This window comes from Convolutriloba macropyga, chromosome 12 (assembly GCF_964194025.1).
Source record: "Convolutriloba macropyga chromosome 12, txConMacr16.3, whole genome shotgun sequence".
NCBI classification, from domain to species: Eukaryota; Metazoa; Xenacoelomorpha; order Acoela; family Convolutidae; genus Convolutriloba; species Convolutriloba macropyga.
Genome location: NC_134479.1, coordinates 52,792,306 through 52,811,433, shown reverse-complemented (window position 1 = coordinate 52,811,433; position 19,128 = coordinate 52,792,306). Strand labels below are relative to the sequence as shown.

Here is a 19,128-nt window from a genome sequence, read left to right as displayed (position 1 = left end):
ATATAGGTTGTTTGCGTCTATGTACCATATGGTCTTACCATCACTGTTATCTATATATCTATCTCCCATTATTCCACATATACTACCTCTCTTTGCTCCAACAAAATCATCTAGCATTTGTTTATCTTGCATTGTATCTAATGTTACACCGCTTGACATTAACCAACAATCAAAACTATAAGCTGGGAGACTTACATAATGTAGTGGGTTAAGCTTGAATTCTTTCATACTTAGTTTAACATATTCATTCATGCAGTAGTCTAATATTTCCACATCATTTTGTAAATACTCTATAGTTAGATCTTCACCAGTTTTATGACTGTAGTCTTTATTAAAGATATCGACATCTTCTTGTGTTGGTAATTTATTATGTAGAGAGGATTTGAAGTCTTCTATTTTTAGATTACCTATAGGATTATTATACGACTTTGTCGTGGTTCCCAAGGATTCTAAACCAAAGTATTCATATGGATATAATGTTTTAGTTTTACACCCATATATCTTTGCCATTTGATCTAGGGGCATAGCTAAGAAGTTATAACTATCTAAGAATTTAAGACAACCAATGCTAAACATCTTATATTTACCAGCAGCTAGTGGTATGTTATCTACTTTTCTTTTATCATTATTCTGTTTGAAGAGTTCACTGTATAGTAGGTTGAAGTCATAGCCAGAGCCATTATGGAATATTACTGGAATGAAGTTTTGTTGTTTGTATCTTAGATTACATATTTTACATGCTAGTCCTCTATATTTACCAGTTTCATGACAATGATCTCTTACTTTATTAATACATGTTTTGCTGCAGATATGACAAGTGTTATTAGTTTCATGATATAATTTATCTTCTTCTGTGAATATCATCTTTTCATTATGTTTGAAATTATTCTCAGTTTCTATTTCTAACAGATCTCTAGCAAATCTTTTGATGCAGCCTAGACCAAAGTAGTGTTTGAAGTTACCTTGCCAGGTGTAACCCACAGCTATTTGAATATGTTCAGCTATTACATATTTTAAATCATTAGTTGAGACATCGGTGAAACCGCTTCGCGGATCAACAATGCAACATTCTATATCGACAGTTAAAATATTTTTTATATTCTGACGTTTGTGTTCATTTATAAAAGTAATATGTTTTTTCTTAGGACAAACAATCTCTGGTTTGAATGAGTTGTTGCATTCGTGTTTATCATACTTAATTTGTGAGTTAAACCAATAGGTACACCTATCACAATAATAATATTTAATGTTGTTTTTATTTGGTCGTTCTAACAAGGTTTCTATATTTTTTATTAGGGCACAGTGTTCTATTTGACCATTACTCCAAACTAAAATTCTTACATCTTTTCTATCTTTATTAAAATCATCCACTTGTTTAAACAATTCTATTTTACCATTACCACAAGGTGTGTATACCCAAATATTAATATTAGACAATTTCTGTATTCTTATTATATAAGCAAAATCATCTTCATGTTGTTGTCTTGGTTCAATTAGTTTATCTACATATTTACTTTCTCGAGTTGCATGGTGTGGGGCGGGATGTAGCCAAGCAGTTATAATTAGTTGTAAGCAATTGTATTTATAACTACGTATATTTAATATCGATTTAGAGTTTTTGAGATCAGGAGGTAAATCTATATAACTACCAATAGATGCTTTAGTTGGTTCAATGTTTAACTGAATACTTCTTATTCCAAGAAACTCAAAATCATAACCATAACCTTCATATATTTCCTTTTCGAAATCTAGCCACCGATTGAAGTCACCATATTCATATATTGCATTATTATTAATATAATCAGTATTGAAGAATATTTTAGTAGTTTTAACTTCTTCTTTGGTTCTCTTCTTATAATCACATTCAGCCGTGATCTTATATTAACAACTCTTAACTTTACGAAACTGGTAACAGTTTTTAATTTCTTCTAAAGAGTAATTAGTTGCTTCATCTATATCTTCAATGTAATTCCCAGCTTTATCAGTAATATAAAATTCTCTCATGTTCTGACTTGAGTTTATATCGAAGTCTTCTGTGTTTTCTAGATACATGCGATTGTGACTATATGAATGAGTAGTTAGAGCTACTTTACTTCTAAATTCTTCATGACATTCTTTACATTCATACTTAATTCTGGTGTAGATATCCTCTTCAGTTTTAGTTTTAGCTTTGGTGGCTGTTTTAGTTTTAATAATATAATCATCTTCATCCAAATTATACACCCTCTCCGAGATTTCCTCTTTTTCAGACTCAAACATTTTCTCCAATAGTTCCTTATGTTTGAGATCGTATGATTGATGCCTGTATAAAGCCTCCTTTGATTCAAATGATAGATTACAGACATCGCAGAAGTTTATGACACTAGTATTAGTTGATTGAGACATGATGTATTTCTTTAGGGAAATAATCAAAAAAAAATTCGAAAAATGAAAATGAAATGCAAAAAGTGTATAAATAAACCTTGGAAAGAATGTTGTAATAATTGTAAAGAAATAGAAAATTCTTGTTATGTATGTAAAAATATGGTTAAGGTTAAAGATTATATAGAACATTTGGGATATCATTATTCTGATCCTGATCAATATCTAACGTGTAGTATGTGTAATGTTTATAAACATATATCATTATATAGATTTAGAAATAGGAAATGTAGACTATGTATTTATCTTCATAGATATAGATATGGTCAGACTAGAAATCAATTCAGAGAGCATGTTTATAAGTATAATATTCAAGAAGACATAGAAAAACACTAATCACTGTGTTTCCACCGATCTCAGTGTTTTTGACTGTGCTATTATTGTTCGCTTTCTTTCATATTTAGCAACCGCTAATAGTATAAGAAGTCAACAAGCTTGGTTTAACATCGCATTACACTGCTTAGCAGATCGAATGAAAAGTGCATGTCATGCTAAAATGGCCGCCCCCATTGACAAAGAAAGCCACCACCACTAACAGAATGAAATCAAACAAGTGAAAATTTTGAATATAAGATACCACTTTATTCTCCATGGCATTTTTTGGCTATTCATCATGAGTTTCACTTCACTACAAAAACTAGCGAAAATTTTTTAACAACTTTCGTCATTTGATGAGACTTTAATAACTGGAGCTTTATCATGCACTTCTTTATCTGAAGAAAATATAAACGAGTTGACTAATTTAACAAATCAAATGATTACATTTTGCAAGGAGAACAAATGCAAACCCGACAACAACGCCGAACATGAAAGTGAGACTGGAAAACGAACTAAAACAGAACTCTTCCAGTTGTTCCTCTCCAAGTTCAAGAAGGACCTACTAAGTTACGAGCATCAGGAAACACTGGACAAGTTTGAAGTGAATATTCCGGAATATTTATCTTTCCACAATAAACTCAGGAGTTCATTCAATATTGGTGAATTTGAGTCTTATCTCACCACAGTCAATAACATGGAGGGAAAGCTGAATCGTTTATATCTACTGACAATTTCTGACAGAGGATACATATGGGGGGAAATGACACAAGGCCATCAAGAAAACAATAAGGATATTCCCTGAAAAAAATACTGAACGATAAAGGATATTCCTACTCTACTATCCAGAGTTACATCAACTTCTCTCAAGCGTGTGAAAGCTATCCCAGGATCTTAGTCTCGTCAGACTACTACTCAGAATGGAAAAAGTTCCGTACAATGTTTTTGGCAGAAGTTCAGAAGGATAGCCAGCTACAATCTAGGTGCATGAAAGAATTACAATTTTCATAAATGATAAATGAGTGATTGATTATACAGAAATATATTTAATATTAATATTAATATTGATATCCCTACAAATGATACATTAATATTGTTCAGTCAGCTTAATATTAGACTTCAGTCAGCCTAATAATTAAAATTAAAAGTGTTCAAGCATTCTGTAGTTGCACCCTCCCCCACAGTTGCCATTAAGAAAGGTCGAGCAGTACTGCCGTAGCGTGGTAAAGGCGAGTCAACCTTTTAACAAGACCTCCCAAGACTCTGCTCAAAAATGTAACCAGGTACATAGAATCACTCAGTTAAACATCATAGATCAATCGTCTCCCGGTTAAAGTCAAAATTTTAAAGAAACTTGTTTCTTATTATCCAGTTCTAAGCAATTTTGAGTTATTTTCAGTCCAACCGATTCTATAGAAAAAAAACTTTGTGAGATGATTAACCTGATTTATTTCAGTATAGTTTGGCATATTAGATATGAAATTAGGCTTAAATCTAGCTTTGAGAACTTTTGGATATTAGTGTATGATTTGCATAAATTATACTAGCTATGTATCTTTTTGTACACAAAATTGTGCGTGTAGTATGTATTTATACTGGTGAATATAGTAGTGGATAAAACAAGGGATTCAACAAACAGTAAAATTTGGCCTGATTCGACATGCGCGATTAGCGTTAGGAGAAAGGGACAAATTTTGCTGGTGGTTGAATCCCTTGTTTTATCCACTACTGCGGTTAGCCAATGACTTCTGTTTTGATTACGAAAGTTGTCTAAGAATTTGGGGCTGTGAAAAACTTGCCTTCGCATATTTCTAAACATAGCCGGCAAAATGCCGGAATAGCTGCGAAAGAATAGACCTAAGTGCCACATAATAGAGAAACAGATACAGTTCAAAATTGAAAAAAAAATCGACGCCGCTCAAAAAAGTAGGTTAAAAAACATTCAGCGATAAATTAATAAAGCTTGTTAAAATTCATTCCGCAGAAGCCTCCTATTAAGGACCTTTACTGCACATATCAGTTCCTTTAAACAAATTCAAATTAAACCTACGTTTTATAGTGCAAAAGTCATTTTATTGAGTGAGGTGTCGCGTATGATCAAAATCTAATCACACAAACAAACTAAAAACTTTCGCTAAAGCGATTGAGAAATGACGTCACGCGCGCAAATGCCGTTAGTGTGAGGAAGAAGTCATTCAGAAAATTTGACTTTTTCAGCTTTGCTGTGTGAACAAATGTAAAACAGAAAAAAAGCGTCAGACGACGAAACAAAAAAGCCATGAGCACCGCAATATAGCTCATCTCAGCTTACAGCTTCGCAGCTATAAACATCATTTGCCAACTAAAATTTCCATTGCAACTTTAAACTATAGATTTTGATTAAAATCTATGAGTCTCGAAAAAAAAATTCCCAGATTATGTGCCAAAATATATGCCAACAAAAAATTTGTTCAGATTAAGTGTGTGAGTTTTACTAAGTAAACAGTCGCAATAAAAGAGTGGAGATAAACTCGTAGTCTAATGATGGAAACAGTTTGATAAACATGCAGTCTAAAAAACAAACAAGAGTGTTTATTTAACTGCTATTATCGCAACAGTTGTGTGCTGCGATTGGTGCGTTTGCGGTGTGCGTGTGTGTGTGTTGTGTATGTGGTGAATGTGTGGTGTGTGTGTATGGTGTGTGTTTGTGTGTTGTGTGTGGTGTGTATGTGTGTGCGTGCGCGTGTGGTGAGTATGTGTGGTGTGTTGTGTGTATGTGTTTCCATGTGTGTGTGTGTGCCTGCGCGTGTGTGTGAGTGTGTGTGTTGTGTGTGTGTGCGCACGCGCGCGTGTGTGTGTGTGTGTGTGTGTGCGTGTGTGGTGAGTATGTGTGGTGTGTTGTGTGTGCGTGTGTGTGTGTGCGTGTGTGTGTTTGTGTGCTCTGTGTGTGTGTTTGGGAGGGGGGCGCATGAGGACAAAACGAAGAACAGATCCGAAGAAAAATCACACCTTTCAAAATGTCATTGTCCATAAAAAATAAAAATGAAAACCCAAAAAAACTTTGTTCAATTTAAATGATCGCAACAGGAGTTGATTAAAAAAATTACCACACGATTGTTATCGCCCTCGAAGTTATCATAACACGTCGGCTTCGCCTCGGAGTTTGATAACTTCTCGGTGGCGATAACAACCGTGTGGTAATATTATTGTCAGAACTAAGGTGTGCGAAAGGGGTGCTTCATTAACCTAAGTAAACAAGATGCTGAGATAATTTAGAATCTACCATTTAAACTCATCATGTGAACAATCCGATTGAAATTTAGAGGGCCCTAATAATGTGCATCAATTCTTCAAAAAAAATGTCTACAGTCCCGTGGCTGCTGCACTCTATCATGCTTTCCTCTAGAACTAAATGAGCTTTACATGAAAGCCTCAATGCTAACAAATTTCGCAACTCATGTTGTGTGTAGGACACAAGGCGGGTCGTTACTGTGCGTCTGCAAATTGAAGTTCCAATACATTTTCTTTTTATTTTCTAAAATAATTTTTGAACAATGAAATCTAACTAAAAAACAGAGACCATTAAAAATATGGACGTAGTCTTCAAATATGTTTCCTCACTTCATAACTGCAGTTTTACAAAAAACAGCTGATTGATGACATCCAGAAAATAAGATATTAGTGATTAATTTAGTAAATAAAAACTTAGAATTCCTTTAAATAAAGAATCAGCACGCTAGGCAATCAGCTACCAGAACTTTATTCAAAATTGACTAAAATTAATGTAAAAAAGGATGCAGATGCAGCTAAGAAATTTATCAACACTAAACTAGTAGAAGAGTATATTAGTTTGAACTCAAATTTTATTACTAGAAGACAAGATTCTGTTTAATTAATTTGATTGATGAATCGAAGTAACCAAACTCAGTCTTAATAGGAAATTAAATATAGTAGTAGTAAATGAAAAATTCGAACAAAAACGTAAATTCATTTTCTGTAAAAATTCGATCCATTCAGATTCAAAAGTTAAAAAATATTGGTCCCCTCAAAAAAATTAGCATCTCAGTCATCTTTTGTATTTTTTTAATTATCCCCAATTCAAAATTTTTAATGCAAATAATTTCTTCTGAAAACCGAAATTGTGCATATTTGATTTACACTGTACCAATTTTTAATATTGATTGACCAAAACTGGCACAACACAAAAATTTGGGCTGTTAGAAAATTCCTAAACTCTAACCAAAGTTGGAGGAATTATCAACTATCCTGATTCGATTTCAATTATCCAAGGCGAAAGAGCTTTCAATCTCACCTGTCAATAATTTGACAAGACAAGGAAAAGAAACTCACGATGGGAAAATGTCCAAAATTCGGAAGTTCTTTTGTGAAAACTCGCAGTATCAAAATTAAAAACCAATACTTAAACAAACGCTTTATATCGTTAACTTTTAACATATTTTAAGCAAAATTGGCAAAAAATCGTGAAAATACGGAAAATGTGAACCAAAACAACTGAAATCAGTCAAATGTTACCAAAATTCGAACCCCGATAGATCCATGGAAAAACTGTAAACCGAAAAAAACTTCTTAACTCTATATTCTTACGTCTACAAAAGAACGTCAAATATAGACAAAAATCAAAAACCAGTTTACTTTTTTTGCGAAAGACCCGTGTCGAAGCCAGTAAATTCATATAGAATTCTTTCAGAACATTAGTTTTGTACACTTTCGCCGTCCATCCACAACAATAATGTCATATGTGACTCAGAATATAGGCTCATTTATTTCCCCAAAAAAAGCCAATGAGACCTGTCTTCATCCAGATTTCATGCAAACAAAAGACATATTTATAGCAATATATAGCAATTGAAAACATCCAACAAGTTTATGGTCCCATACGCCTCTATAGAAAGGCATTAAGACCTGTCTTTATTCATTTTTTACAAAAAGAACAGCTAACAGAGACAACAAACAAAAAATTCAATTAAAACTTGCGAGAAAACGCTATCGAAGCCGTAAAACTATATTTTGCCACTCAAAATATGTTCAATTGAGACTTCCTCGAACACCAAAAATGCAATATAGGACCTCTCTTTAATGAGAATAGGTAACAAATAGACAAAATAAAGAGAAAAGGGGCAAATTGAGTAATACTTTTGTATTTTTCGAAAACATTTCCTTTCAAATTCACGAAAGTCAGTAGCTACAAACTGCAGTAGGGTTCGTCTAGTCGTCTAAAGGAATCGCTTGACATCTGTAATTATTCAGAATATGTCTTATGTCTACAAAAAGACCGTCAAAAATACACAAAAATCAAAAATTAGTTTACTTTTTATTGCGATGCCAGTAAAATCAATGAATTCTTTAAAAACATTACATTTTGTACAGTTGCACCTTCCCACGACAACAAAAACGTCATATGTGTCCTGTAATTAACGAGACTAGGTACAAAATAGACAAAAAGAAAATGGCAAAGTTAAAAAATGTATTGTTCTTATTTTTGAAAACAATTGTTTTCAAAGTCATGAAAGCCAACAGCTGTCTACTCAAACCAGAATATTTGCTCATTTAATTCTCCGTAAAAGCAATGAGACCTGTCATTATCCGGGAGATTTCATACAGCTAATAAAACAAAGTGAAAAGTACAGTTAAAGACAAATCTAAAAAATTCAATTAATTTCTTCGAGAAAGGAGTGTCGAAGCCAAACCCTAATCTCTGCATTTAAAGACTTTTATATGTTCAAATGTGCCTTATTTTGAACGCCAATAATGTATTATGTGAACTGTCAATAATTTGATAAGGTTACAAAACGATTTAAAAAATCGTGAAAAATGGGCCAAGGCCTAAAAATAAAAAAAATTGTGAAACCTAGCAATATCAAAGGCGAAAAAACCATAACTTAACGCGTAAAACCTCAAAAAGATTAAATTTTAATTTAGTGGAAAGAGGAGGAAGAAAAGGCAGATTTCTTTGGTGACACTAAACTACAAATTGACCAAATTGAGAGAAAAACAGTTCAATAAGCCATTGTTTGTTTAAAAATCAAACAAGTTTAAAAGTCAAAACGACCATAACCTTTCTAGTAAAAAATACTAGATACCTTAATTTGGAGCTGCTTAGGAAGCCAATTAAACCTAACACCAGTGAGCTCTGATTTGAAATGTTCTGTTCTTTAATTAAGATAAAACATCAATTTTTTTTTAAAAGAAGACCGACTGATTACAATCCGAATTATTTTTGGATTGTAACAGTCCAAGATTGATCCAAAACTAGCCTTGCTAGTGCTGTTCGTCCATTGTTAACACTTAGTTTGTTCGAATAATATAGATCTCGAAAATTTGTTATTCAGAAGATCAAAAATAAATGCTGCGTTTTTGAAAATTATAGAAAGTTAGCAGAAGTTAGCAAAAAACGGCAAAATTTTAACTTCAGGCTTCTCTCAATGGAAGTGGAAGTAACACTAGCTGTTGTAGTGTACAAAGATTGTGTTAGTTGTTTTTGGGCGTATACCTCCGGCAAATTTAATCAATGTTGAGTAAAGAAACTTATTTCAGGCAATTTTGATCAAAAATGCTGAACTTTGAAACATTTAGCCAAAATTTTAGCCAAAAATGTTAAATCAAAATAAACAAAAACTTTTTTGTCTATAAAAAACAACAGTACTATTGTTAACAAATTTTACATAGTTTAAAAAAAAATTGACGAAATTTTTGGGCAAAACATCTGGAAAATGTGAATAAAAATAACGCAAATCGGTCTAATATTCACAAAAAATTAAACCACGATAACTCACTCTAGAAAACAAAATCCAAAAAATAGTTTTAATCACATATTCTACGCTGGACGGGCTTTTTAATGATACCACTCACAACTCTCTACGATGAAAATATCGATCGGTCAAAATTGACGAAAGAAAACCCATTTGAGTATATAGTTCCTCGCCCACTAAAGTGGGTCGGAGCAATAATAGGTGCATCTACCCATTATCAACTATAAATATTTACTTTACCTTGTGGCCCTCCGAAGCAGATTAGTCGTCCCCTCTGAACGAAGTCGAAACAATGATACCGAAATCCTTGAGCTGGTAACAATTGATGCCAAGTTACTCTATACAATTTATGGTTCTTTCCATTATAGCCCAGTCTCCCAGCTTAGCGGTCACACAACGCCCCCCCCCCCCAAAAAAAAAATTGTGTCGGTGTCGGTAACTACCGATGTCGGTAAAATTGTGTACTAAAATTAGAACACAATTTTACCGACATCGGTAGTTCTTGCAGTGCCATAGTGCGGGAGGGGAGACTAGATTCATGATAAATTAGCTTATATAGAAATTCAATTCTTTTGACGCAGCTCTAAAAGAGTGATGTCTCATAGTGGGAGATCACTACTCATTCATTGGATTGTTCTACGCGGCTTAAGAGCAAACTCCCTTTATTGTTTTATATTTAAAAAAATTTAGACAAAAACAGATCACTTGGCATCAATTACATCCAGGTTCCATTTCAGGGCCCTCGTGAATTGTTTTGAAGTCAAATTTGTTCAAATCGACGCATTTCACAGTCCCATCCGAACAAAGCGTGAACAAATCGGAATAGTTGACAGGGGAGAATTTTATACATTTTATTCCAAACAGGTGTAGATTGAAGTCGTAGAACGCTACCGCCTGAACATCCTCGGTTTGTTCGAGAAAAAAATTAAGTTGTAAATTATTTTGAAAAAAGAAAAGCTCAAAACCAATTTGAAAAAAAATAATGATGAACATTAATTTCAAGTACATCAATTCGCTGTTATAAGAAACAATTTTTTTCGCTATAAGTTATTGTACAAGAATTAGCACAGATATATAATGAGACCAGTAAAGCCTATTTTGGAAACAGTTACACGGCAATTTACCCAATTCCATTTTACCCAATGCCATTTTACGTCAATTACATCACTTAATTGCTGTGCTCAAAATATTACTTGTTTTAGCTTAAACAGTGAATTTAATGATAATTTTAAAAAATAGTATTAAAAATCGGTTTGTTCGAGAAAAAAATTAAGTTGTAAATTATTTTGAAAAAAGAAAAGCTCAAAACCAATTTGAAAAAAAATAATGATGAACATTAATTTCAAGTACATCAATTCGCTGTTATAAGAAACAATTTTTTTCGCTATAAGTTATTGTACAAGAATTAGCACAGATATATAATGAGACCAGTAAAGCCTATTTTGGAAACAGTTACACGGCAATTTACCCAATTCCATTTTACCCAATGCCATTTTACGTCAATTACATCACTTAATTGCTGTGCTCAAAATATTACTTGTTTTAGCTTAAACAGTGAATTTAATGATAATTTTAAAAAATAGTATTAAAAATCGGACTGTTTTCAAGAGAAAACAAAACCGCGTGCATTTCAATTACCATATCTTATTAGAGCTAAAAATCATATATAGCTCTGGTTTGGCCAAAATAAGAGATGGGGGACAGAACAGAATAGATGCGAATTTTTTTAAAATAACTGTTGCGTAAACTTGGATCTGCAATGTGTTGACCTCCAGAAGTTTTGTTGTACTTCATTTGATTGGGCATTTGTTAACGAGAGGAAGAGGGGTAAAGCGGGGATAGAGTGGATATAGTGGTGGAGTGAGAAGAGGTCTAAACGTCTGGACTTCACCTGTATATCCTATCTTGGAGGACAAGAAATCGAATGGTCAGACGAAAAAACTAACAGCCAAAAAGTCGATAGTACGAGAAATCACAAAAGATTAGCAGGTCTAATATTAATGCTACAAACTTATTTAAGAGCAATTAAATTATTTCAAGAAATAAGAGTTCTAAGGTATCAAAATTCACAATTTCATCTAAAGCCATTAATTTCAAAGTCATTACGTTCATGCGCAGTTGAAATGACTAATCTTTGTACTAATCTGAGAACTTCACGTTTCACCAAAACAGCCTATTAAAATTATTTTTCTGAGTTTCTAATCGGCGAAATAAAAACCCATGCTGATTATGCTAGCCAAAATCCGCTACTTGTTAAGTAATGACAGAAAACTCAGCCAGTCGGAAGAAGATACCTGTGATCCAATCTTATTAATGTAGTATTCAAGTATTGTGATTGCCGAAGTCACACAAAAATGCCACAAAAAATATTCAGAACCACAATGAAACTCTATAGAGCGCTTAAATTTCTATGAAAAGTATAAAAAATGACTAATATCTATTTATAGAATGAACTTAAAGCTGATCGGATAAAATTGCGCGAAAAGAGTATAAAAAAACTTACACTTGATATTATCCTTTGTAACATTAGTAGTATAAGTAAATGACTAGTAGTAGTACTAGGGGGGGTCACGCACTGTAAAAAACCGACCCCCTCATTTTTGGCCGAAAACACAAATTTTCGAAAAATTTTAGAATTGATCCCCCCATCCACCCAAATTTTAGAATTGATCCCCCGCTTAATATTCAAATTAGAGATTTTTTTTCGGCTTTTTGACTTTCGGTACTCCGAACATTTAGCTGAATTCTGTTCTCCGCTTGAACTCGTTTAACTGTTTGTTCTTTTTGTTTACATCCCTTTGCAACCTCGTCTAGCCAATGTTTATAACTAAGCTGAATAAATTGGTCAATTTCGTTCTCCGCTTGAACTCATTTAATTATTGTTCTATTTATTTAGTTACAGCGCTTTACAATCTAGCCACTGTTCATAAGCTTTATTGTTTTGGACTAACAATGACGAGGCCCGTTCTATTTATTCTGTTAAGAGTTTTAAAACTACCTGGTCATAAGTTTCGATTTTGTCTAATTTTACCGAGAACAGTAAAAGGGACTCCCATAGTTCAAAAGTTTGTTACTTCCCGTATTGTTTAGGTACTAATCATCGACTTCGGTAAATTCAGACAACCATATCAACAGAGAACCGGCGTACATTTTTCAAATACCTTTGAGTTTTGTCTAGACAACAGATACAATTCTTGTTTAATCATTTTTCTCACACTTCATCGCATAACATTCCAAAGTGAAAGAAACCAAATTTTGATTCTTTATTTTGGCTTATCATCAGCAAATTGACACGGGTGACAAAAATTTGGCAAACCTATGTTCTTGAATTTTATATTTTTGAGCCTTTCGAATTGTATCAAACATAAATATTGATCGAACAATGGTTTGAAGTGTTCCTAAAACCTTTTGCAAGGTCAAGGTTTTTGAATAGCTAGGATCTTGAAGTTTGCCAAATTTTTAAAATAGTCAAACTCAGAAATGGAACATTGTCAAAACACTGGCTTCATTGCTCTCAATCCCTGCAGTTGTTCCAACTGTTTACCTTCAACACACTCCAATAGAGACAGAGTCCCGGACGAGCATGACGAGTCAGAGGTGGTGCTTCTGGTTGTCCTATCTGATGATGAAGGAGATCTTGACGAGCAACAGGAACCAATATTGGTTACAGAAATTGTTGAAAATCTCGACTCTAATTTGATCATGACTGACAACTCCCAACAAGACAGGACAAACAACGACCAGGAAAACATAGACTGTGATTATATACAGCCTACGATCGACAACCAGGGCGAACCAAGAGCAATATTAGCGCAAGTATCGCAACCTCGGTTCCGTTTGAAGAAAAATAGAAAAAAGACTCAAAGAACTCAAAGACCCAGGGTTGTGAAAACCTTTGCAAACAATCTTATGAAGCGATGTTTCAAATTTAAACAAAATTTGGTACGAGTATTTTCAACCTTAGGTAAAGCTAATAAAGATAATTCTGGTGAACCTTTCCAGAGAAACTGAGTTGTAATTTTTGACAATAGACAGCTTACATTTTTTATCAATGAGTTGTCAAGCAGAAAAAAATTTTCCTCAAGCGGTATTTAATCAAGTTTTGACTTTCAACAATGAAGGTAACAATTAACAATAACTTGTGTATTGGATCCTAAGCTACCTAGTGGATACCTAAGCGAGTTTTAACTTGTACATATCAAGAGAAATGGTGAAAAATAACTTGTGTATTGGATCCTAAGCTACCTAGTGGATACCTAAGCGAGTTTTAACTTGTACATATCAAGGGTATTGGTGAAAAATAACTTGTGTATTGGATCCTAAGCTACCTAGTGGATACCTAAGCGAGTTTTAACTTGTACATATCAAGAGAAATGGTGAAAAATAACTTGTGTATTGGATCCTAAGCTACCTAGTGGATACCTAAGCGAGTTTTAACTTGTACATATCAAGGGTATTGGTGAAAAATAACTTGTGTATTGGATCCAAAAATAACTTGTGTATTGGATCCTAAGCTACCTAGTGGATACCTAAGCGAGTTTTAACTTGTACATATCAAGAGAAATGGTGAAAAATAACTTGTGTATTGGATCCTAAGCTACCTAGTGGATACCTAAGCGAGTTTTAACTTGTACATATCAAGGGTATTGGTGAAAAATAACTTGTGTATTGGATCCTAAGCTACCTAGTGGATACCTAAGCGAGTTTTAACTTGTACATATCAAGAGAAATGGAGAAAAATAACTTGTGTATTGGATCCTAAGCTACCTAGTGGATACCTAAGCGAGTTTTAACTTGTACATATCAAGGGTATTGGTGAAAATTAACTTGTGTATTGGATCCTAAGCTACCTGCTGGTTACCTAAGCGAGTTTTAACTTGTACATATCAAGAGAAATGGTGAAAAATAACTTGTGTATTGGATCCTAAGCTACCTAGTGGATACCTAAGCGAGTTTTAACTTGTACATATCAAGGGTATTGGTGAAAAATAACTTGTGTATTGGATCCTAAGCTACCTGCTGGTTACCTAAGCGAGTTTTAACTTGTACATATCAAGAGAAATGGTGAAAAATAACTTGTGTATTGGATCCTAAGCTACCTGCTGGTTACCTAAGCGAGTTTTAACTTGTACATATCAAGGGTATTGGTGAAAAATAACTTGTGTATTGGATCCTAAGCTACCTAGTGGATACCTAAGCGAGTTTTAACTTGTACATATCAAGGGTACTGGTGAAAAATAACTTGTGTATTGGATCCTAAGCTACCTAGTGGATACCTAAGCGAGTTTTAATTTGTACATATCAAGAGAAATGGTGAAAAATAACTTGTGTATTGGATCCTAAGCTACCTAGTGGATACCTAAGCGAGTTTTAACTTGTACATATCAAGGGTATTGGTGAAAAATAACTTGTGTATTGGATCCAAAAATAACTTGTGTATTGGATCCTAAGCTACCTAGTGGATACCTAAGCGAGTTTTAACTTGTACATATCAAGAGAAATGGTGAAAAATAACTTGTGTATTGGATCCTAAGCTACCTAGTGGATACCTAAGCGAGTTTTAACTTGTACATATCAAGGGTATTGGTGAAAAATAACTTGTGTATTGGATCCTAAGCTACCTAGTGGATACCTAAGCGAGTTTTAACTTGTACATATCAAGAGAAATGGTGAAAAATAACTTGTGTATTGGATCCTAAGCTACCTAGTGGATACCTAAGCGAGTTTTAACTTGTACATATCAAGGGTATTGGTGAAAAATAACTTGTGTATTGGATCCTAAGCTACCTGCTGGTTACCTAAGCGAGTTTTAACTTGTACATATCAAGAGAAATGGTGAAAAATAACTTGTGTATTGGATCCTAAGCTACCTAGTGGATACCTAAGCGAGTTTTAACTTGTACATATCAAGGGTATTGGTGAAAAATAACTTGTGTATTGGATCCTAAGCTACCTGCTGGTTACCTAAGCGAGTTTTAACTTGTACATATCAAGAGAAATGGTGAAAAATAACTTGTGTATTGGATCCTAAGCTACCTGCTGGTTACCTAAGCGAGTTTTAACTTGTACATATCAAGGGTATTGGTGAAAAATAACTTGTGTATTGGATCCTAAGCTACCTAGTGGATACCTAAGCGAGTTTTAACTTGTACATATCAAGGGTATTGGTGAAAAATAACTTGTGTGTTGGATCCTAAGCTACCTGCTGGTTACCTAAGCGAGTTTTAACTTGTACATATCAAGGGTATTGGTGACATTTTTGTGGCCGAACAAAGTAGTGTGGAGAGCAAAAGGGAGTGCAAAGCGGAGAGCAAGGTGGAGAGCAACGAGGAGAGCAAGTTGGAAACCGACTGCAGTAAAGGAATAATTCAGTTAGTCCTTTTAAGTTTTACATCTTTTTGACCAGTTTTTTTGGGTTTTTTTATTTCAAAACTCTCCTCTTTGTCTCATGGCATTTTAATTCATCACCAATTTCTGATGTTGCTCACCTTTATATTTTTCTTTGTTGATAAATTCTATATATATTGGGAATTAATTTTAATATCTTGTCTGGAGTACAAAGTCTTGAGATAAACAGTCTGAAGAGTAGCAGGAACTGTACTCGCTTGACGCCGGTAAACTCCTTGCCTTCTTAACTTTGGCAACCCCAATGATTGAGAAGCGGACCTTGCTGGTTTAGAGAAACCCCATTGCGAAAATTAGACGGCACCAGTTCACAAACTTTTAACACGCACCACCATTCACAAACACTCACTGAGTTCACTTAGACACTTAGATCAGTTGTAGGGTAGATTATGACAGATTGCTACAATCGACACAAATGATCTACGGAGGTAACTATGAACATGTTCCTATTTTTTTCGAGACAAAGAGGAATTGTTGTTTGGCAATAAACATCAGCTACTTTTTTCATTTCCATCTGATAGCGCGGAAGCTTTTTAAACGCTTATACTATGGATTGAGGGCACTGAGGATAAAAATGTCTTAGATATAAATTGATCAACTGCTTATATGGAAGCTTTTAAAAGACTTATACTATGGATTGAAGGTACTGAGGATAAAAATGACTTTGATATAAATTGATCAACTGCTTATGTGGGAGCTTTTAAAAGACTTATACTATGGATTGAAGGTACTGAGGACAAAAAAGACTTAGATATAAATTGATCAACTGCTTATATGGGAGCTTTTAAAAGACTTATACTATGGATTGAAGGTAGTGAGGATAAAAATGACTTAGAAATAAACTGATCAACTGCTTATATGGGAGCTTTTAAAATACTTATACTATGGATTGAAGGTAGTGAAGATAAAAATGACTTAGTTAACAATTGATCAATTGCTTATATGAGAGCTTTTAAAAGACTTATACTATGGATTGAAGGCACTGAGGACAAAAAAAAACTTAGTTATTAATTGATCAGCTACTAGTATGGGAGCTTTTAAAAGACTTATACTATGGATTGAAGGTACTGAGGACAAAAAAGACTTAGATATAAATTGATCAACTGCTTATATGGGAGCTTTTAAAAGACTTATACTATGGATTGAAGGTACTGAGGACAAAAAAGACTTAGATATAAATTGATCAACTGCTTATATGGGAGCTTTTAAAAGACTTATACTATGGATTGAAGGTAGTGAAGATAAAAATGACTTAGTTAACAATTGATCAATTGCTTATATGAGAGCTTTTAAAAGACTTATACTATGGATTGAAGGTACTGAGGACAAAAAAAACTTAGTTATTAATTGATCAGCTACTAGTATGGGAGCTTTTAAAAGACTTATACTATGGATTGAAGGTACTGAGGATAAACATGACTTAGATATAAATTGATCAACTGCTTATATGGGAGCTTTTAAAAGACTTATACAAGGGATTGAAGGTACTGAGGACAAAAATGACTTAGATATAAATTGATCAACTGCTTAAATGGGAGCTTTTAAAAGACTTATACTATGGATTGAAGGTATCGAAGACAAAAAAGACTTAGATATAAAATGATCAACTGCTTATATGGGAGCTTTTAAAAGACATATACTATGGATTGAAGGTAGTGAGGATGAAAATGACTTAGTTAACAATTGATCAGCTACTAGAATGGGAGCTTTTAAAAGACTTATACTATGGATTGAAGGTAGTGAAGATAAAAATGACTTAGTTAACAATTGATCAACTGCTTATATGGGAGCTTTTAAAAGACTTATACTATGGATTGAAGGTACTGAGGACAAAAAAAACTTAGTTATTAATTGATCAGCTACTAGTATGGGAGCTTTTAAAAGACTTATACAATGGATTGAAGGTACTGAGGATAAAAATGACTTAGATATAAATTGATCAACTGCTTATATGGGAGCATTTAAAAGACTTATACAATGGATTGAAGGTACTGAGGATGAAAATGACTCAGATATAAATTGATCAACTGCTTATATGGAAGCTTTTAAAAGACTTATACTACGGATTGAAGGTAGTGAAGATAAAAATGACTTAGTTAACAATTGATCAATTGCTTATATGAGAGCTTTTAAAAGACTTATACTATGGATTGAAGGTACTGAGGACAAAAAAAAACTTAGTTATTAATTGATCAACTGCTTAAATGGGAGCTTTTAAAAGACTTATACTATGGATTGAAGGTATCGAAGACAAAAAAGACTTAGATATAAATTGATCAACTGCTTATATGGGAGCTTTTAAAAGACTTATACTATGGATTGAAGGTACTGAGGACAAAAAAAACTTGGATATAAATTGATCAAATGCTTATATGGTAGCTTTTAAAATACTTATACTATGGATTGAAGGTAGTGAGGATGAAAATGACTTAGTTAACAATTGATCAGCTACTAGAATGGGAGCTTTTAAAGGACTTATACTATGGATTGAAGGTAGTGAAGATAAAAATGACTTAGTTAACAATTGATCAACAGCTTATATGGGAGCATTTAAAAGACTTATACTATGGATTGAAGGTACTGAGGACAAAAAAACTTAGTTATTAATTGATCAGCTACTAGTATGGGAGCTTTTAAAAGACTTATACAAAGAATTGAAGGTACTGAGGATAAAAATGACTTACATATAAATTGATCAACTGCTTATATGGGAGCTTTTAAAAGACTTATACAATGGCTTGAAGGTACTGAGGATGAAAATGACTTAGATATAAATGGATCAACTGCTTATATGGAAGCTTTTAAAAGACTTATACTACGGATTGAAGGTACTGAGGATGAAAATGACTTAGATATAAACTGAAACTGCCTATGCGGGACCTTTAAAAGACTTATGCAGTACAATTTTTCTGTAACTCGAGTTGAAAAGACTTTTTTATTCAAACGGGAAAAACAAAACACAAGTCACAAAAACTAAAGCAGAGTTATTTCACAGAATTTAATTGTCGTCACTATCAGAGTCAATTTGTACTACTCTCCATTTCTTTATTCTATCTTCATTGATAGATTCTTTGTCTGATATCAGCTCCAGCGCTCGTTTTGCGCACTTTTTCATACTTTTTGAGGGTCCGGGATGGTTGATGGGTTGCTCTTCTGTTGAAGAGTTAGTAGAAACATGAATGGGGGATACGGGTCTTGGGTCTAGAAGACTAGGCGACGAACCTGAATCAGCAGCCTG

At 33.6% G+C, this 19,128-nt stretch overlaps 2 protein-coding genes across 2 annotated transcripts in view; one reads left to right on the top strand and one right to left on the bottom strand.

Moving 5' to 3' along the window:
- The window catches only part of LOC142350263 (uncharacterized), a 484,377-nt gene that overhangs the window by 189,878 nt on the left and 275,371 nt on the right, over positions 1–19,128 (top strand). The window lies entirely within an intron of this gene.
- Positions 1–19,128, bottom strand: part of LOC142351115 (uncharacterized) — a 55,862-nt gene that overhangs the window by 23,979 nt on the left and 12,755 nt on the right. The window contains exons 2-3 of the mRNA XM_075403204.1: positions 10,205–10,379; positions 9,726–9,797 (exon numbers count right to left, since the gene is read on the bottom strand). Coding sequence (XP_075259319.1) covers positions 9,726–9,797; positions 10,205–10,379 — 247 coding nt within the window. The remainder of the gene's footprint in view (positions 1–9,725; positions 9,798–10,204; positions 10,380–19,128) is intronic.